Consider the following 22,713-nt stretch of genomic DNA (forward strand, 5'->3'; position numbering starts at 1 on the left):
TTAGGATAATTTGTTTCCCCTACTGAAGCAAGTGACGGACTAGTCAAATTGGGGAGAACATGTGATTCAGTACTAAAATGTAACAGGTCAAATACAGCCAACTAGCATTCAACGGACTTGCCGCTGACGATGAGAAACCCGGCCACTTGTAAATGAGAATCTACACATTTTTCAAATCACTGTAACCTAGAGTGTTTGGGGTGCAGTTATCCTACGGCGATCGTCTGTTACGGCCATTATAAATTTAGCCCACCAATGGCAAGATGAAGACATGCGAAATTCAGTGCCCATAAGCAAGTGTAGGAGGAAGGGGGAATTCAGACATTTTGAGTCTGATTGCAGAGCTGATTCTCATTCTAACACTGCTTTCGTATTGCGATAATTCACGTCATTTCTCACTCTACACCCGGTGTACATAGCCTTATTCTGATTCTGCACAGTTTTCAGACCTATCCTTGTACCTATCACAACGTTGTCGTTATGTGGCATGCTCAGTTCCTATTCTCTTTCAGATGGTTTTCTTTATGGTCCAGTGTTGAGGTCCTTGAGCATACGACTGTGTTTTTTCATACGTGATCGCAACATCAAATATAGTTTCGAAATCACCTTTTCAGTCTAATAACTGCAAGTACAAAGTGCCATATGAGCGCCAGGAGAGATAGCCTAGACAGCAGAGCAGCGCTGACAGCCATTGTGGGATCGCCGACTACATAAGCAAGCCACTATAGAGGAACGGGGGGAGGGGGGGGGGGCAGAGTGCAGTTAAGCTGCTCTAAGGAAGTCCTATGACTGTGCAGATACATGGAGATAGAATCTGTCAGCTTTCAATCACTAGCCAAGTGAGTGTTGTCAGCCATCCGTGGCATAGGCAAATTGCACTGACACTACGCCAGCTGCTCACTACCTCACATAGTGCACATCCCATCAATGAACATATTGCGATAACAAATTCTCAATCGGCTCCAGAAGACCAGTTAGTGGTTCGTCTTACATCCAGTCAAATCTGCCTTGAGAACTTTGTATTCATAATTTATATATCAGGATGCAAACGAAGGAATGTCATAGTGCTGACCCCAATGCCAATTCCAATCGAATTCCATTTGCTTACTCAGTTACTATATTACCCTCTGCCTGTTAGATGTCAGAGTAAACAACAAACAGTTTCGTGAGAGGATCCATTAACTACTTTTTTCAGCTACATCGTTTCGTCTCATTCCTTCTCCCCATGCCCTTTCCCCACATTGTCCTAGTTCACAAAAGTGCCGATTGTTCCTTCATTCGCCTTTGTACCTGTTTGGCGCGTGTGTTGAATTTTTTGTGAGGAAGAATGAGTCACAGAATACAAGACTACTACCGCTATTTTGTAAACTTAAATGCTCCAACGGTATTCAGACATAATGCTGTTGAAATCAAAATTATTAGATGGACGACTGTTAAAATCCTGTCTCCTCGCATTATGCAAACGCCATTGATCTAATGTACGATGAATTGGTATGGGATGTCAACATCGTTATATGCCTCTACACTTTATCTGCCCAAATAGGCCAAGAGCATATTGCTATTTCGAACGGTAAAAGACAAGGACAGAATTGGAGAAGTGGAACTACGACGTCAGCCTGAAGTACTAATATACTGGTAAATGTACCAGAATATCTACCAACCAATTTCAGGCAAGCTAGAAGAGTGTTTCCTTTTGTCGTAGTGGCGGAAATCGCTTTCTATAAGTAGTCTACACTAACATGTGTTCCATGTGTTATGGAGATCATCCAAAACGACACATTCTGATTACACGTTCGCAATAGGTCTGGATGGCATTTCCTCCACGCTGGAGAGTTTTCTACCGCTGTCTCGACAACAATACTGAAGGCACGTACGCAGATATAAATTATATTCCATAAAACAGATATGAGTCGGAGTACATGAGGCAAGAGCAGTAGCTGAGAAGAAACTGAGGGAGTGCAGTACGCCATCTCATTCAGTATGTACAGTGAACAAATTGGAAAGTATCACAATCGCAAATTCGGGAAAAGGAATAAACTTTAAAGGAGAAGAACTGAAACGTTTAAGGTTTCCCCTACGACTGTATAATTCTGTCAGCTACATCAAAACAATAGAACTACCAGTTGAATGGACAGTGTTTCGAAAGATGGTTATAAAACGAACATCAGCAAAGAGTAGTGCAAATGATGTCATTGTCACCTTTCGGCTTTAAAATTATTTATTTGTATAACCCACTCTTGTAATTTCCGCCCTATGGCCATTATCTAGTGGAATTATGTGGCTTTAGCACACACCAAAACCAAAAATATCATTTAACATACGTGCATGTCATCGTCACATCAGTAAGTTGGCTCTAACAGCCTCGGCAGCTTTCGCGATCATATGGCGGTGAGCAAGTCGGTGGAGCTGTCAATTTTCCTCGCACATGGCGCCACACACGGGGCGTTCTGGACTATGGAACTGTTATCGTCGTCAAAATAATGTGGTTGTGTAGGCTGTGGATATTGAATACATAATATACGATTTGCTGGATTTAAAGTGTTTGCAGATTATCCTTTAACTGCAGTCATCTTTTGGCCAAGGTAATTATTTCAGAATGCATATAACATTGAAAATATTGTCGTAGTATTTGTATTGGTACAAATTTGTCTGTGTTGCTCTTAGCGTTGAATATATGCCCTTAAACTTGAGTGTGTTGCTCTTAGCGTTAGATATTTGCGCTAAAAGTACGTTACTACTAAGTTTCTACAACATATAATAGTCTGTAATACACTCATTATTCATTATAGTTGCTTTACCGCTGTGTGCCGTTCTGTAAGAATGAAGAAGAAGAAAACTAGTGGAATAAATGACCACTAATATCCGGTTGATAGTTACCCAAGAAATACTTGGTACATGTGTTTTCTCGAGAAAACTTCACGCCAAGTGCGCTGTCATATATACAAGTAGTTTACTATCAACGTTTTACGGAAGGCGATTAAAAATCTGATTCCAAAAGAAATTTTTTGAAAGCATGTAGCGGTCACAGCAGATTTCCAAATTACCCCCTTCATTAAATTCCAATAGCAGCAGTATCTAGGAGACGAACTGAAAAGCGGCCTTCGTTTGATCGGTTTGTTGTAAACGCAAAAGAAGTGCAAGCCCTACTCAATAAGCCACACAAAAGAACAGAAATTTGAAAACTGAGTTCTTATCGACACTTCCATGTACTAATAAAGACACGGACAAAACAGCGTTTTTATCCTGGAAAAATTCATATACAAAGACATCATCACCATGTAATGACGGGGAAAACGATGAGGAAATGCAGTTGCCTCCTCGTGTTGTCAACAACTATCTGCTAAGTGCGAAATGCAACGTAAGTCTTAGTGTGCGTAATAGTTATTGCCTTATGCTGCTACCATTTCTAAAATATTCAGACATTGGCATCTCACAAACGTAAAATTTACATTTTCCTGAAATAACTCACCTTTTAATAACTACTAAGAATCAAAAAATTCTAAATTTGTACACTGTAAACTACGCATGCTCATAAAAACTTCTGTATTTATTTTCAGATAGACAGCTTAATACTGGTAAACTTTCATCATTGATCTATGTCAGTCGATATATCGTAATCAAATTATTAAAGGAGATAGCGTTTGCAACACGCAAATATCTGATTTCAACAGTTCGGCATCGGGGAGTGGTTTGTGGCGTCATGTCACAGGCTGCGCGGCCCTTCCCGAGTCCTTCCTCGGGCATGTTTGTGTGTATGTTGTTCTTAGCGTAAGTTAGTTTAAGTAATGTGTAAGTTAGAGACCGTTGACCCAAGCAGTTAATTGTAAACTTACGGTGTACGCAAATGTGTATAGTTCAAAACTTGAAAATGGGGCATGTTTTTCTTGTAACAATGGGGATAGTGCTGTTGTGAGTAAGTATTTCTTACCAACTGCGCTGAAGTAGATAGCTTCCTTCGCTACAGAAAGTTACGAAAAACCAATTTTTGTGCTCCAAACTGTTGAACCGAAAGGTGCTGCACGTTCAGCACCAAAGACTGTTTCCTCAGTAACGGTTCGTAACAGTCGACAGTTAGCGTTTTGCGGCAACCACCTGAAGTCCACATCATAACACGTTAAGGTAAGGAGTGCCGAGGCTGGTACAGCACCCTAGCGGGCAATGGCTAAACCTTAGAAATAACTCATCTACTTCCAACCCGAGTGTGGCCGGATTTCTACATTTATACTCCGCAAGCCACCCAACGGTGTGTGGCGGAGAGCTCTTTACGTGCTACTGTCATACTGTCATTACCTCCCCTTCCTGTTACAGTCGCGTATGGTTCGCGGGAAGAACGACTGCCGGAAAGCCTCCGTGCGCCTTCGAATCTCTCTAATTTTAGATTCGTGATCTCCTCGGGAGGTATAAGTAGGGGGAAGCAATATATTCGATACCTCATCCAGAAACGCAGCCTCTCGAAACCTGGTGAGCAGGCTACACCGCGATGCAGAACGCTTCTCTTGCAGAGTCTGCCACTTGAGTTTGCTAAACATCTCCGTAACGCTATCACGCTTACCAAATAACCCTGTGACGAAACGCGCCGCTTTTCTTTGGATGTTCTCTATCTCCTCTGTCAACCCGACTTGTACGGATCTCACACTGATGAGCAATACTCAAGTATAGGTCGAACGAGTGTTCTGTAAGCCACCTCCCTTGTTGATGGACTACATTTTCTAAGGACTCTCCCAATGAATCTCAACCTGGCACCCGCCTTACCAACAATTAATTTTATATGATGATACCACTTCAAATCGTTCCGTAAGCATACTCCCAGATATTTTACAGAAGTAACTGCTACCAGTGTTTGTTCCGCTATCATATAATCATACAATAAAGGATCCTTCTTTCTATGTATTCGCAATATATTACATTTGTCTATGTTAATGGTCAGTAGCCACTCCCTGCACCAAGTGCCTATCCGCTGCAGATCTTCCTGCATTTCGCTGCAAATTTCTAATGCTCCAACTTCTCTGTATACTACAGCATCATCCGCGAAAAGCCGCATGGAAGTTCCGACACTATCTACTAGGTCATTTACATATATTGTGAAAAGCAATGGTCCTACAACACTTCCCTGTGGCACGCCAAAGGGTACTTTAACGTCTGTTGGCGTCTCTTCATTGAGAACAACATGCTCTGTTCTGTTTGCTAAAATCTCTTCAATCCAGCCACACACCTAGTCTGCAACTGCACCCGCTAGAGAACCTGCGCGCCTGGGGTGAGAGAGTTGAACCGGCCGTTCAGACAAGTCCGCTGCTGACCACCCTCCCGTCAGAAGGCGTCGACGCTAGTCTAAACTGTCGGTGCCATTATAGCTGCCACGGTGTTCAGTTTTATATAGTTAGATGAAACGTGCACAGTTAAAAGTTGTACGGCCGCAACCGATGACTTACTTGATAACGACGACCGGCAGGAAAATGTTGCTGACGATGAGAGACGCGTAGATGGTGGCCAGCGAGGCGGTGCCCAGGCCGGCGTCGGCGTTGACGGAGCTCTGCAGGTTGCCGGCGCCCTGGAAGGCGGTGAAGTGCAGCATGAAGGCCAGGCTGAGCAGCACCACGTTGCGCGAGATGCGGCGCCGCTCGCACGACGCCGGCACCGCAGGAGCTGCCGCTGGCTTCTCGTTGACAGCCACCATTGCCGCCGTGATCTACCTATCAAAAAATAAGTAGTGTAACAGTAAATTGCTGCAATCTTGGTCTCTAGTGTCGTTTTTGTAGTCTGACTGCTTTGGTGCAACTGTCCATCCTAATCTATCCTAAGCAAGCCTCTTCATCTCCGAATAAGTACGGCAACCTACATCCTTTTGAACCTGCTTCCTGTATTCATCCGTTGGTCTCCCTCTAAACTTTTATCCCCCATACTTCGCTCCAACTGGTCATCCCTTGCTGTCTCAGAATGCGTCCTACCAACCGATCCCAACTTTTATTCAAACTCTGTCACAAATTTCTTTTCTCCCCAATTCTATTCATTAGTTTCTGATTCGTTAAATAACCTACCCATTTAATCCTAAGCATTCTTCCACAGTAGCACCTGTCGAAAGCTTCTAATTTCTTCTTTTATCTACTGTTTATCAACAAGGTTTCACTTCAATTCAAGGTGACACTCCAGACAAACATCTTCAGTAAAGACTTTCTCACACTTAAATCTGTATTCGATGTTAATAACACTCTTTCCTACAAAAACGCTTTCCTTGCAATTGCCACTCTACATTTATATCCTAAATTCTTCGGTAATGAGCAAATTTGCTGATCCAATTACCTCAGCATCGCCTAATATAATCGGGCTACATTCCGTTAACCTTGTTTTCCTTTTGCTGGTGTTCATCTTATATCCATTTTTGAAGACACTGTCCATTCCTTTCAGCTGTCCTTCCAAGTCATTTGCTGTCTGTGACAGAATTACAGTGTCGTCGATCAAATTCAAACTTAATGTTTTTTTCTCGCTGCACATTATTTCCTCCCACAAATTTCCGTTACTTGTTACTCTATGTGAATATTGAACAACATCAGGGATGGGCTACAATTCTGCCTGGTTTTCCTCTCATGCCCCACGACGTTTTCAATTGCAGTCTGATTTCTGTACAAGTTGCACAAAATATTTCGTTTCCTCTATTTTATCCTTGCTATCTTCAGAACAACAAAGAGTGTGTTCCGGTCGACCCTGTCAAAAGCTTTTTCCAAATCTGCAACACCTACAGACGTGCATTTGCCTTTCCCTAAACTGTCTTGTAAGATAACTCGTAGGGTCAGCATTGTCTCAAATGTTTCTACATTTCTTTGGAATCCAAACTGATCTTCCCCGAGATCAGGCTCCACCAGTTTCTCTATTCTCCTGTAGATAATTCGTGTTACTATTTCGCAGCCATGACTAACTAAACTGCTAGTTAGGTAATATTCACACCTGTCAGCGCCTGCTTTCCTTGGAATTGTAATTATTACATTCTTCTCGCCTTACGAGGCTATTTCTCCTGTCTCATACTGTACGTCTTGAGTACCAAGTGTAATAGTTTTCTTATGGCTGATTGTTCCAAGGATATCAGTGGTTCTGAGAGAATGTCGTATACTCCAGGGGCTTTGTTTCGATTTAGGACTTTCAGCGCTCTGTCAAATTCTTCTCGGAGTATCATACCTACTATCACAGCTCCGTCTACGCCCACTTCTCGTTCTCTAACACAGTTTTCAAGTACATTTCCCTTGTATAGTCTTTCTGTATACTTCTTCCAACTTTCAGCTTTCCATTCTTTGCTTAGTACTGGTTTTCCATGTGACTCTTGATATTCACAGCGCAGCTTTTCCTCTTCCAAATGTCTAATTGTTCCTGTAGGCGGTATCTATCTTCCCCTAGTTTCCATATCGCTGACCTCTAGCCATTTATTCATAGCTATATTACATTTCCTGTTAATCTGATTCTAGAGATGTTTGTATTTCCTTTCGTCTGTTTCAACTGTGCTGGTAAAACGTTATATTTTAGCCTTTGAAAATTTCATAGGTTACTTAATATCGTATTCAGACAATACTGTGCGTAATGGCGTTCAGTCGGGCACAGTCACCAGTCGCCGAACAGGGCAAATTGGTCACATGCCCACTTTGTCCGATATTTTTGTAATGTATTTACTTTGTTTCACGACAGGTGATTTGATAACGAAACTGCAGTATTCCACAAAAAAAAGTACCGTATGCTAAGCCATTAAGTGTGTTAACATCTTGGTGAAAAGCTACGTTCTCTTATTACAACTGTACTGCTCAAATGCTATGAACCTTTTTATAAAAATCACTACCACAGTAATTGGATTCCCAAAGTATCAGACAGGTATTGGACGCTGTAATAAAAGAAAATATGTTGATGAAAATGAAGTTGTGCATAAAGGGAAAGTGACTGACAATGTCATTAATGTAAGCCCTCTTCTCACTGATCTAAATGAGATGTCAAAACTGTTGACGTGTTTTCACCAAGAGGCAGACCGATTCTTGAGGAAGGATTACGTATATAATTTACTACCGCCGGGCTAGACACGTCATTCTGTCGCACATGCTTACTACTAACCTTGCGAGGCCGCTAGTATAAACTAACAAAGAACTATCATCAACCTTAAGGTTGACTGGAAAACCACAGTGCTTCATTAGGCATGGCCCTGTTGGAAACTTGTGCCCTCGCCTTATCATGCGTTTTTAACTGAATCCCACATTCAATTGTAGTGAGTCTTGGAGTTTACCATCGATTATAATCCACGTTGCAGATCGGTATTTATCACATCAAGAAAGATTGCCAGGGGTGAAGAAAGCTTTTCCCGAGCACACACTTCCTTAAGAGACAAGGGTATTGACGGTATATAAACTGACGGCGTATAAACTCGCTCTGTAATAAACCACCACAGAAAGATTTCGGACGGTGTTAAATCCGGCGAATGGGGTGGTCCGGAGAGATGGTTGTTATCTGCTATTGGAGCACGTCCAATCCAGCATTGGTGAAGAACACCATTAGGAAGCTTTCGTACATTCCTGTGAAATTGGGGCAGAGCACAGTCCAGTTGCAAAAAATAATAATCGTAACTGATGCTCAGCTGAGGTAACAACTAGGTCTAGAAATGAGTTAGCGGTTACCAGGTGTAGTTCGAAGAAAAACGGGCCGTGCACTTTCTCGCGTGGCACAGCGCAGGAAACGTTCACTTTTCGGGAGTCACACTGACGCTCTATCAGCCTATGGGGTTTATCGCTTCCCCTGGTATGCACATTGTGTATGTTCACCTTACCTCATACATGGAAAGTGCCTTCATCGCAGAAGATGAGTCTTCCCACAAAATTAGAATTCTTCAAATTCAACTGCAGCACTTCGCAAAAGTCACTGCTTTTGACTTTGTCTGCTGGTGTAAGAGTAAACTATTCTCACTTTATACAATTTAAAACATCAACTGCTTACGCAGAATCTTCCGCAACGTAATCTTAATATTAACAATTCTCTGCTTACTTTAGCAAGTTGCCTGCTAGGACACACTTTTGACGTTTACGTTCGACACACTTGGTCGACCAGAACTCTTGCCCTTACAAAGGCATCCGGTTTCGACCTACATATGTCATGCTTGTGTGATGGGTCTTTCCCAAACCGTACAAAAAATCACACTGCAGTATAACCACGGATCTGGACGCCTAACGGAACACACACAAAGCCTTATCTTGTTGCGATGTCGTGTTGGAAAGATGGTAACGAACTGTAGGTAGCTCATCAAAGACTTGGACAGTTTCCGCTGCTCATGCCGTAATGTTTTTCCGTATAAAACAATAAATCGATTTATTATCAATTTCTAAAACTGCACATTCCATTTATAAACAGCTTGTATTTTGCAAAAAAAATGGCTCAAATGGCTCTAAGCACTATGGGACTTAACATCTGAGGTCGTCAGTCCCCTAGACTTAGAACTACTTAAACCTAACTAACCTAAGGACATCACACAGATCCATGCCCGAGGGAGGATTCGAACCAGCGACCGTAGCAGCAGCACGGTTCCGGATTGAAGCACCTAGAACCGCACGGCCATTGTATTTTGCATTTCACAGGAATGCTGGCAAAACATGCGACTTTATTTAAACATTTGCACTGCTTCGTAATCGAAACCAGATCGCGCATGTGTCGGGAAAGTATTTATCCACAGAACCACGTGGCCCGTAGGTAGAAAGTCTTAATTGTGGTGAATTAAAGGCGCTCGGAAAACTTCCAAGTCGATTTTTTCGAGAATGTTTGAGAGCTGCTTCAGTATGCTCTGAGGAATTGAAATTTCCGTTTGTGAACTTCACCTGCCAGAAATAAAAAAAAAAAATTTTAATTCAATTACTGTGTGGGTTTCTTTCAGCGCGCATTTCGAAGCGACAGTCTTGAGTCTACAGTAGTTGGCCACTGTCACCAATAAACCTGTTGCTAATAAATAGAGGTTTGGGAACTAGGTGTTACATCAACTGAGGCTGCTAATAAACAGAAGGAGAGTACGTGATTAATTAACTGGAACGCCACAGTCCGCGTTCGATTTCCAGACTCAGTCCAACAAGAGAGATTCCTATTACCAAAGGGACCTCATAAATTTACCTATTGTACGCATCCATCCTCGGCAGTTTGGGTTACTTGCGAAGCCAGCGTGGTATGTAGTAAATACCATGGACACTAAGGGTGTCAGCATGTTATTGTTCTTTTTTGTGTCGTGTACATCGGGCATTAGTCACTTCTATATTATTGTTATCTTCTTGGATACGTGGCCCGTCTATTTCTTTACAGGACTGTCAAACGATTTATCTTAGCACATGTTCTCTTCTAGTGAACATGTATCATAAATTTATTTGCTCCCCAATTACGAGTTAGTACATTTTCATTAATTTTACGATCTATCCACGTATCTTCAGTACTATTCTATGGAACCGCAGTTCAGAAATTTCTGCACTTCTTGTCATTCATGTTTCAATTTCATGTAGGCTCTAATCAAATCAAAAAATCAAAGTATCTCGCAAAAATTCTGCTAACACTTGAATTAATTGTAAATGATTTTTCAATTAATGGACGAATATTCTTCGTAGATCTGTGTTTCAAATAATTTTTACTTTTGTATCGTCAGTTATTTTGTAGACCAGGTAGAAGAACTTGTATAAAAAAGTTCGTATAAAACAGTTACAAGTTAATTCCTCCGTTCTCATCTGACTTAATTCTCCAATATATTATCGTTCTGTTGCTGTTTGCCTGATAACTCCTGCTGTATCTGATAGAAGTACTGTGTCATGCCGCAACCTTAAAGGTTTTCATTCTTCTACTATAAATTTCTTTCATTTTCCGAATTTCTTCTTATTTACATTTCTAGTTGTCCTATGTGCATATTGAATAACGTAGGGAGTGGGTTACAGTACTAATTTTCATACTGTTCTCGAGACAACGAAGAAAGCACTTCACCGTGGATACCTACTGCGAACAAATAATCACAATGGGATATTAAGTACATGTTATTGCGAATCAAGCAAGAAGGTCAATTTCCAACACTATGACGAAGACAGCACTTTGGTGTCTTGCATGAAATGAGTGGGCAAAAAATCTTTCACAGCTACCGGCACTTTACGATACGGACACTGTTTTGCGGAATCACGATCATAAAAACGGAATCGAGCAACGACGTAACCAACAGGTGGGTAAGTCAGTGAGAAACTATTGCATTGTTCATGACCTTTAAATTTATTACTTCTTTTCTACTAGCTGTATTCTCAACACAGCTTGAAGACAGTATCAACATGTGCATCTGAATGTACCTACAAATTTATGTCACTGTATGGCATAGATCAAGCGATATGACTTCATAAACTATCGCATTGGGCATGACTTTTAAATTTACTACTTCTTTTCTCTTGGCTGTATTCTCAAGACGTTTTGAACAGTATAGACTCGTGCAGCTAAATGTACCTAAGAATTTGTATTACTGTATGACATAGATCAGGTGATATGACTTATAAACATTCAGACGCGTGAAAAATTGTCGGATCATGCTTGAATATTTAATAAATTTATTAATTACTACTAAGACATTCATACAGTCGAGTCAAATTAAATAAATCTCTGACATCTGGCAATGATTTAGACAGCTTTCAACTGGGAAGTGCAAACGGCTGTTGGCGGAAACAGTAGCCGTCTAGAAAGGTATGAAAAGGTATTGCCATTGAGAAGTTTACAAAATCGCGTTGTATACACGTAAGCAGCTACGCCAAGTGTACAGAAACTGTCCACGATTATGTTTATTAAATTGGATACTGTACTTATGCATTTGTTAGTTATGCATATTTCTTTGTACGACTGTTTCATAATTTCAAAGGTTTTTTCACGAATATATGGAAATGAATTTTTTTCTATACTGCACTGCAAATACAGTTTAGTTTTTGTTTTCGTTTCTCATAGAAAATTGGTATAATGTATAGCCGTGAAGTTCCAGGTTTGTCAGCTAGTCATTTCCATACTCGAAATGTGTTGTAGCCTGATCCTACATTCATAGGCAAAGCTGTTGACCAAAGCTTTGCGTATGTCTTTCTGTTGGATGACACCAGTAACAGGCGCGTAAATCAAGTCCGGCGGCGGCTGTGCATGTAAATTGCGTCTCTTTAATTCTGAGTGTGTCTACAGGTCTGCATTGGGGTCTTGGGTATACTGGCACAAAACTAAGTTACAGTGTGACATTTTAATGCACGTCACTGGAGTAATCTTTGTATAGGCCACGTCATTTAACATACTTTTTAGGGTGAAAACTGAATAAGATACACTAATAGAATGATATAAATATTTTGCTCTCTCAGTGCGTGTATAACATATTTTTAGATTATCTCCATGAACAAAATGTAACTTTTTTTCGGCCCCTTTCATTAGCAACTGTGCAGTTAATTTTTACGGTTGTGTGTCATGCAGCCCTGCCTTGGGCGCGTTTGAACAATCCCGCAGCCTCCTATGCGAGGTGCTGTCTGGCAGTATGATGCTCCCTGACAACATTTTACACGACCACATGTAAGCAGAGGCCTGCGAGAGTGGGGGTGGGGGGGGATGGCGGGGGGTGGAGAGAGTATTCTCTCACTGGACGTGCTTCAGTACAGAACTAGCCCGTAGTCTTGGCCGTCACATGTGGTCGCGCTCGAGCTTTCCTGTATCGTCATATTGATTTCGTGTATTCCATTGTAATTTTACAATGAGTTGCCTATCACTGACGTATGGTCTCAGAACTGTTTTAGGGCATTGTGACTCTTTGTATGAACACGTTTTACGATTGTTGGTTTTATTTATGTTATGGACGTCTCAACAGTGATTTAATTGACTTCGTATAGTGCAAAGGAACAATGGACATGTGGTTGCTGTTGCTGCCCCCCCCCCTCCCCTTTCTCTGAGTGGCGGTCCAAATATTTCTTCTGTAATGTCCTACACCAAGAATTATACTCGCTTGGTGGCGCTTGAGCAGTCTAAGGCTCACTTGATTGTTACTGTGCATTTGATTTTAAGTTATGGCTAGTGGTTACTTAGTTTTACGGGGATAGGTCCCCAACCTGAACTGAGGCCTATTTATGTTACGAGTAGTGCCTGTAAAGGAGACATGGTTCGTTATAAGGGCCTACTGACGTAGTCTGAAGTGGCTCAAAGCTAATTGAGTTACTAATTCGCGGTCCACTGCTTTGAGTAAGCTTATTACGTTTATTACTTTGGATTACTAACTGGGCATGTGGAGAAACATTATCTATGATACTGTTTGAAGGTGAATGCTCGTTTGTGTACATTCTTTGTGTTTCTTTTTATGTTCGGAATTTTCTGTGACTGTCACAAACGCACTTCCGGTTTACGTTAATGGCAGTGTATAATGCAATACTCCATAATAAATATGAAGTCAGAACTTGTTCAGGTTTCCCGATTAAGTTTGATGTCGGTACTTAGGTAACATTTTTCTTTTTAGATTTTTTTTTCTTTTTTAATGTCACTAAACAGTGGTGTTGTACCTTGCAGTGTGACGTAGTCACTTATTCACTTCCTTGTTACAGAGCAAGTGTGGGGCGGCGGGTAGGAAATTTGTCAATCTTACGTTGTTTATATAATGTTTGGTTTGTAGAATGTAAAACCAGTTCCTATTATTGAGAATGTTATTTATGCTGTCTTTCGCCGTTCTCAACACTGGCTCTCTAACTACAATATTGGCAACCAGAAAGTGATTAGCAAAACGTGAAGCCTGTAATTAGAATTCCTAATGCCCACTTCATCTGAGAATACATTTATAGTTACAGCTTATAGCTCTGAGGAATTCGGAGATTGCTTGGGATTTATAATCAAAAACGGTCGTGAAAAAACGTTCTGTATTGTGAAAGTCACAGATGAAAACAAAAGAATCCACACAATCTAACTAACAGAGCAGTTCAGAGTCTAATGCGCTGATGCATCTATAAATGTCCTAATTAAATGTTTAAATGAATGCTCGCCATAATTTGATGATGAAGTTCATCAAACGCCACGCTAACTAATGGTAGAATGTTTGTCCCGTGGCGGCACGTGAAAATACAATACGCAAACTGAATATCGATAATTAAACTCAACCCATGATTAACACTTCACTCGAAAATGATTTCATGGTTACGCGTATCTCGAGTAACTTAATACGGCATCCGAGGCTGTTTGTAGCAATGATACCGACGCGACGCGACTCCCGATCCAGATGGCGTGCTATTCAGCGTCTGGAGAGAACTGGGGCCTTGCTTCCTCGCGCAGCGTTCTTATATATAAAGCCGCGGTGCGGACGGCTAAGGGAACGCCTGATCAAATCGGTTCTCCCGACTAGCCGCTGGGCTAGTAATGCACCACATTAAGTTACCGAATAAATCGTAGCTTCTTTTGCTGATGGCCGATGAAGCTCTTGATTTAAATGTGCATTCAGCACACAGGTAAGTAATCATAATAAAACTTGACGTGGCTAAGTTAAATATTTTGGGCGAGATAATTAATTTAATTGCACTGCACGCAGTAGACGAGCTCTGAACTTGCCCTTTTGAGATACGCTATCGCTATAGTTTTATAGTTATTTAAATGAAACTTTTCACATCTTTATGATTATAGCGGATCTCCATTCTACTTAAATATAAACATCCTAGCCTTACTTATTAGCCTACTTAATCTATCTTGCTTCCTTAAGTTTTAAGACAAAAACCAGAAAATTATGAATTTCAATTAAAATCTTAATTTGTGAGATCCAAAGTACTGTTTCTATTAAATTATTATTGAAAAGGAATCTAAGTATAAATTTTTAAATATCTAGCTCTTTTCTGTTGCGCCAATGATTTTTACAGAAAAACGTCCAAATTTCGAAAATGGTTAAAAACACATGTTAATTTAGTATTACTCCTGACATGCTAGAACCGTTTCAGGTTATTTGCTTGATTTTTAAAGTATTGCGCAACATTTATGACGTCAGAGCTAGTTACAGCGGACTGGCTGGCACACAATGGAAAGACTGATGTGAATTTACTATGGCGTGAGTAGGCTGCTTCCCTACACAAGGTAATTCCGCTTTCTCTGCGTCTTGCTACTGCGGCAGGTGAGGGGTGCGTAGCATCGTTGCTGCCCAAGCCACATCAGTAACTGAGGTTCGGTTCCTTGCGCCCAGCACCTGGGTCAAGGAAAGGACATCGGGTGTCTGAATGGAAAAAGTGAAGGGGAAGAAAGAAAGACTTTCAGGCTGGTTTCTTTGAGTATGACAGGTGCTGTAAGGCGCGATACACCCTGACATCCTTTTTTTAACATTCAAGTGAAACCGCATAAGCTACAACTTCTATTTCTGTAGCCTGTAGTAGAGGCGTAAGTAAATGCTGCCCAGCAAATAGATGATCGTCAATGGCCAACCAGTAGGTTTTGATATTAAAAGCAATGTCGACTGATAATTGTTATTTGGCGAATCAATGTCTGCGTCTATACTCCCGACCCTCGTTACGGTGTATGACAGAGGGTACTGGTGGTGTTACCATCATTTGGCCTTCCTATTCCGTTCGCGAACGGTGTTTCCTCTAGTTTCTCTAATTTTCTCATTCTTGATATTTCAGTGAACATATGTGGCAAAAAGTACTATGTGGTCCGACTCTTCGTGGCAAATACGCTCTTGGAGTGTCGACTGTAGAACTCTCCGTGATGCACAACGCGCCTGTTGTAGCGTCTGCAGCTGTTTGAAAAGCATCTGTGTTGCACTCTTTCGCTTTCTAAATGATCCAGTGACAAAACGCGCCGTTCGTCGTTGGATCCTATCTATCTCATCTGTTAACCTAATTTGTTAAGTGTCTTATACTGACTAATGCTCAATACTCCAGGACCAATGAACTTAATTTTGTTGCATGGTTAATATTCATCAACTCCTGTATCAACCGAGTATCAGACCAGATTTGGGACTGGATTTAAGATTTGCTGATAGATAGAACTTAAAACTTCCCTCTAGTAGAATAAAATCGACAGATATAAAAGTAATTTTCGGTGTACCCCAAGGCAGTGGGACAGGACCTTACAGTTTACAACATAAATAAATGACCTAGCAAAAGGCCTCGTAAGCACTTTAAAACTGTTCGCGGGTGATACGGTTGTCTATAAGAATGTAGCAATCATAGGAGACAGTATCAGTTTGCAGAATAATCTGGAAACTTGATGAATGGTGCGGGAACTGGCAGCTGATCCTGAACGTCAAAAAATGTAACAGACTGAGCATACGTAGGAAAAGAAATCCACAACTTGTACAGAAACACTACTGATGACAAAATTCTGGAAACAGTATCTACTATAAAACATCTAGGAGCAACTATCCGGAGCTACCGTAAGTAGAATGAACACATGAAACAAATAGTTGGGAAAGCAGACGCCACACTGATATACATAGGAAGAATTTTAAGGAAATGTAACTTATCCAGGAAAGAAGTGGCTTTCAAGGTGCTTGTTCGACGGATTCTTGAATACTGTTCATCAGTCTGGGACCCTTACCAGGTAAAACGGGAAGACCGGCGCGTTTCGTCATGGGGGTCGTTTGATCGGGGCGAGGATGTTAAAGAGATGCTCAACAAACTCTAGTGGCTGAGGCTACAACAGAAGTTTTGTGTATAACGGAAAGGTTCACTATGGAAATTTAGAGAGACGTATTTCCTTTAAAAGTCGAACGACCTATTACTTCCTCCCATACACTTCTCTCAAAATGACCATGACGAGAAAGTTCGAGAAATTCGAGATAATTCAGAGGCTTACCGACAAAAATATCAGAAGTACCCTCCACCACACACCAACAGGTGTGACGTGGAGTACTGGTGTAGATGCAGAACCGGTGTACTGGATGATGTAGTTTTTTTAAAGAAAATATTACGTATTTTTAACTTTATTCTAAATCTCTTGAAGTCGACTGCAGGTATACAAGTTATTTTTTTGATTTTGCATTGAAGCTTTTCTCAAAAGTATTAAATGACACGGCAATTAGAATCGGATATTGCAATGTACAAACCACCAATCAGGGCTGTCACATCAGACTCTGTTGTTGTACCGAGCTTCTAGATTGTCTTTTATCTGCACTCCATATATAGTTCATCAACAGCACGTTTCTGCTTTCGCGCAGACGTGTACACCAATGATGGTAAGCTGGACGTGCTATTTGTCGCTGGAGAATGCTGTGAGAACAATGTGGCTGTATGGGAATATACATCCTGAATGCTTGTGTCCGACGCGCCAACCATTTCACTGATTATCAAGATTCTGGTGCGAACAAGTAGCTTGAACGTCAGAGGACGAGAACACAGCACATTAAGAGTATGTTTGACTATGATGCTTATCAGTACGCATGTTGGCAAGACACGTGTAACTAAGAAATGGGGCATCAGCAAGACAAGTGTCATGCAACTTCTGTCGACTTAAGGTCCACTCATTTCATCTCTCACTGTTTCAGACATGAGATGGAGCCGATTGCCGTTAAAAAGACCAGTTTTACTGGTTTACTCTGCAACTTCTAAGCAACAACATTTCTGGAACGTGTGCTACTCACCATGAAGAAACGTCTACCAACATGAAAAGCGGCGTTGTAGCTAATTTGATAGAAGGACATTATTTCATCCCAGGCGTATTAACGGAAATACGTCTGCATAGGCTCTTGCTCCCCACGCTACGAAAATCTAGAGGAGTCACCTTGGGGGTCTTGACAGGCCATTTTGTTTTAGTATTCCATCCTATTGAACTGTAAGGAAATGTTCAACTTAATGTTTACCTTTTAAGATGGGACAGTCATCATACTGGTGCCACGTAAAATGTCGCTTCTCCTGTAGTATCTCTTTTAGAACAATGAGTAGATATGCATTCCAATTTAACAAGTTTGGGATGATGTAAGAGTCTTCATAGAAATTTATTATGATTCCATGTCGTAAGAAAGAGGAAGAATGTGGTTTAACATCCTTTGAAATCGTGATAATTAGCGACCGTATCCCATACGTTTGTGTTCCATGGTCGTTGCTGTTGTTCCTGACAAAGAAAGTGTGCAGTTCTTTTGCTAGTTACTGTTTCTGGTAAACATTGCTTCATAGATAAAGAAAATGTTTTTCGAAAGTGCGGTATTTCCTCTTAGGTGTTGCAGAGCAAACGGATAAAATTCCGACAGCGCAACAAGGTTTGTCTTTCAATCCACTAAGTACTGAATTGCTATTACATTTTGCGTGTCATAAGAAAACGAAAATAGCAACTCGTGCGTCCCATGGAAGCTTTACATGATATATAAAGGTCTTCAGACAAATGAAAGTTATCACGAAAGATCTGAAACATAGTAATCAGCACTATTGGATTGATCGTTGATGACACAGGAACAGGAAACACGTCGTTGGACAATGATAAGGAAATATTCGTACAGAGATACTGACATAATTTCCAACTAGTGAAGTGAATGGCGGCTCTCTGTAAAAGAGTATAAACTTAAGACAATGCTTACATCGACCAGAAATAGCCCTACAGTATCCCATTACAGTATTAGTGGCTAACATTTTGAACACGTCACACTGCGGGACGCATTGGAACAATCACGTAAAATTATTTTAGCAAATGCGAATGGAGTACTTGGATTTGCTAGAAAGGTACTGGGAATACATAATGCCTTAAAGAAAATTTAACATAAGACGCAAGCGCCATCGGCTCCAGAGTACCGTTCCAGTTTTTGGAATCTTTACGAAATAGTAGTGACAATAGAAAACGAACGAAATCGAAGCCACGCTGTCAGTATCACAAGAGGTGTAACAGAAATTGCAAATGCTGATCCTTACAAGAACGATGGCGTATTGTAGCTTACGCTAGCTTGGGGACCAGCATTGCAATAGGACTATGCAATTATTTTGCTGCTACTTTCCTATATTGGGACACAGATCGTGAGAATAAAATAAAAGCCATTAAGGTGCATAGAGATCGATTCTTCTCTCGCTTAATATGCAAATGTAATGGAACAAAAGAAGTACTTGTATGACGTACCCTCCACTACGTGCTGTGGCCTGGCTTTCTGAGTATAAATTGTAGTAAACTCAAAAATCTAATTCTTTCTTTCTTTTGATTGTGCCTTTCCCCGCAATGACGCAGGGTCGGCGTGGTTAATCGTATTTGGCAAGGTTAATTTAAGGGGTGTCCGGATACGCTTCTGGCAACCACCCCATACCCGCTGGGATGGAATTAGTGCACCCCAACTGTCTGTGTCTAGTGTAATCCATGGAATAGTGCTAATGTGTTCAGATGTCTGCGAGTCATGTAACTGAGGTGGGACGTGGGGTCCAGCCCGGTATTCACCTAGTTGGATGTGGAAAACCGCCTAAAAACCACATCCAGGCTGGCCGGCAGACCGACCTCCTTCGTTAAGCCGCTGGGCGGACTCGATCCGGGGCCGGTGCGCCTACCCGAGTCCAGGGAGCAGCGCTTTAGCGCTCTCGGCAAATCTGGCAGGTTTAAACTCAAAAATCTAATCTGTGGCACGAAATGTCATGCAGATTACTAATGAGATCACCCCACCTTCAGAGCCAATAATTAAGATAGATAATAATTAAGTGGAAACAAACAGCAAAAGTTACGAGATTAAGAGGTCGATGTGCAGGTTAATTAGAGGATTAAAACATGAAGTGTTTGCTTTTATTACAGTACCTTTCACAAACAAAAATTTACAAAACTCAGGGCTGACTTGACTGGGCGTGGAGGGAGAGCAAGGGGGACGAGCAGGAAGCTTCTCACTGTTATACATAGTCATCTGTCATCTGTTCATGACGGTGGCGGGCGCTGGGTCGGTTAGGTGCGTCGACTCGCTCTGCGGAACGAGACTACTCTCGAGGGTACCCGTCGGCTTTGGAGCGAGAGCCCCGTCCGCTCACCGTGTTAATAGATCTCCGTGGGTTTCGTAACCGAAGCAGCGTTATCACTGCATCAAGAGGCGGGTGTTAGGCAAGAAAACTGCAATGCTCAGTCAAGTGTCTCATTCCCAAGCACTGGACCATTACGACTCCTCCATTTAACACGGAGCAGAACAAGAATAAGTCACAAGGTGACGATGACCATTAGGATGGGAGTGAAGGTCAGTTTCAAAGCCAGCAGATTAAGTAGCCGATGGGCGGAGAAGCGCGTTTAGAAAATTTGAACTGTCTATAAAATGCACAAAATCGTTCTACTAATCAACAATAGTTATCACTTGTGAGTGTAATTCTCTGTTGTGTTGCATATTTATATAATATTTTATTTTTGAAACATGCACACCTTGACACGATCTGGCCGTATCCATCACCGGAATCTGTCACATAAACGGAAACAAATGGAATTTAACGGCTCGTGACAACTCGCTAGTCTACATCTACAGCAACATCTACTTGGATACTCAGTAAATCACAGTTAAGTTCCTGGCACAGGATTTATCGAACCACCTTCACAATATTTCTCTGTTATTTCAACCTCGAAAAGCGCTCGCAAGAAACGGACAGCTATATCTTTATGTGCGAACTCTGATTTCCCTTATTTTATTATGATAATCATTTCTCCCTATGTAGGTTGGCATCAAATAAATATTTTCTCGTTCGGAGGAGAAAGTTGGTGACTGATATTTCGTGAGAACATTCCACCGAAACGAGAAACGCCTCCCTTTCAACCATGTTCACCTCAAATCTTCTATCATTTTCGTGATATTTCTCTCCTATTTCTCGATAGCACAAAACGTTATGTTCTTCTTTGGACTTTCTCAATGTACTCTGTTGGGACTGCGCGGAGTGGCCGTGCGGTTAGAGGCGTCATGTAACTGATTTGGCGGTGCTTCCCGCATGAGTTTCGATTCCTCCCTCGGGCGTAGGAGTGTGAGTGTCTTTTTAGCGTAAGTTAGTTTAAGTAATGTGTAAGTCCAGGGACCGGTGACCTCAACAGTTTGGTCTCTTAGAAATTCACACACATTTGAACATTTTTTGTATTCCGTTAATCTTATCTGGCAAGGAACCCAGATAGTGCGGCAGTACTCCAAAAGAGGACGGACAAGCGTTGTGTAGGCAGTCTCTTTAGTAGATTTGTTACATTTAATATATGTTCTGCCAAAAAAATGCAGTCTTTGATTCGCCTTCTCCACAACATTTACTGTGTTCTTTCCAATTTAAGTGGTTCATAATTGTAATTCCTACGTATTTAGTTGAATTTGCGGCCTTTAGATTTGACTGATTTATCATGTAACCGAAATTAAAGGGTCCCTTTAAGCACTCGTGTTGATGACCTCACGCTTTTCATTATTTCGGGTCAACTGCCAGTTCTCGCACCATACAGATATCTTTCTAAACCGTTTTGCAATTTGTTTTGATCTTGCGATGAGTTCACTAGACGATAAACGACCGCATCATCTGCCAACGACCTCAGACGGCTGCTCAAGTTGCCTCCTAAATCGTTTATATAGATAAGGAACAGCAGAGTGCCTATAACACTACGTTAGGGAACGCCAGATATCACTTCTGTTTTACTCAATGACTTTCCATCAGTTACTTCGAACTGTGACCTCTCTGACAGGAAACCACTTAATTGAGACAATATTACATAATCACGGAATTTCACTACAAGTCACTTGTACGGTACAGTGTCAAAAGCCTTCTGGAAATCTAGAACAACCGAATCAATTTAAAAGCTGTTGTCAACAGCAATCAAGGCTTAGGGCGTGTAAAGAGCTAGTTGTGTTTCACAAGAACGTTGTTTCCTAAATCCGTGTTGACTACGTATCAATAGACCGTCCCCTTCAAGGTAATTCATAACGTTCGAACAAAATATATGCTCCAAAACCTGCTGCATATTGATGTTTACGGTATGGGTCTGTAATTTAGTGGAATACTCGAACTACCTTTCTTGAATATTGGTGTGGCTTGCGTATCTTTCCAGTTTTTGCGTACGGATCACTCGTTGAGCGAGGGTTTGTATATGATTGCTAAGTAAGGTGCTATTGCATCCGTATAATCTGAGAGTAACCTTACTAGTATACAGTCTGGACCTGAAGACTTGCTTTTATTAAGTGATTAAGTTGCTTCACTACACCGAGGATATCTACTTGTAGGTTACTCATGTTGACAGCTGTTATTGATTCGAATTCTTCTTTGGTGAAGGAATTCCGGAAGTCTGTTTTATGTAATTCTGCTGTGGCAGCATTATCGTCGATAGTATTTACATTGCTATCGCGCAGAGAAGACACTGATTGCGTCTTGTCGCTAGCATACCTTGCACACGACGAGAACAGTTTTTGGTTTCCTGCCAGGTGTCGAGACAAAGTTTCGTTGCGGATACTATTATAAGCATCTCACATTGAAGTCTGCGCTAAATGCTCGTGATTAGCTCAGGATTACTTGGTGCTAAGAGGTCAAGTGCGTTTCCACAACCGTTTGCTAATCGCTTGGGCTCATGAACTAACTTCTCGAAATAATGTTCAGAGAATGTATTTAGCACAATTTCGGACGCTGTTTATGCGTACCTCCGCATTTAAACATGTGTTAGAATGCCCTTACAATGCACGGTATTTTAATAGTAAAGTTCTATTTCCTGAACTTATTAAACGAAAAAGAGGTTGAAATACAACTACATTAAGCTCTCTTGTATAATTTTAGAGCCAGATGTTAAGTTGTTTTAACTACAACTATCAATTTTATTTCCATACATTACTTTTCATGAAAA

At 41.2% G+C, this 22,713-nt stretch overlaps 1 protein-coding gene across 1 annotated transcript in view; it reads right to left on the reverse strand.

The window, feature by feature from the left end:
• The window catches only part of LOC124789705 (UNC93-like protein), a 426,216-nt gene that overhangs the window by 336,214 nt on the left and 67,289 nt on the right, over nucleotides 1-22,713 (reverse strand). Inside the window, exon 2 of the mRNA XM_047257157.1 lies at nucleotides 5,430-5,690. Coding sequence (XP_047113113.1) covers nucleotides 5,430-5,674 — 245 coding nt within the window. The 5' untranslated portion in view covers nucleotides 5,675-5,690. The remainder of the gene's footprint in view (nucleotides 1-5,429; nucleotides 5,691-22,713) is intronic.

The sequence above is a fragment of the Schistocerca piceifrons genome, chromosome 3 (genome assembly GCF_021461385.2).
Source record: "Schistocerca piceifrons isolate TAMUIC-IGC-003096 chromosome 3, iqSchPice1.1, whole genome shotgun sequence".
Taxonomy (NCBI): Eukaryota; Metazoa; Arthropoda; class Insecta; order Orthoptera; family Acrididae; genus Schistocerca; species Schistocerca piceifrons.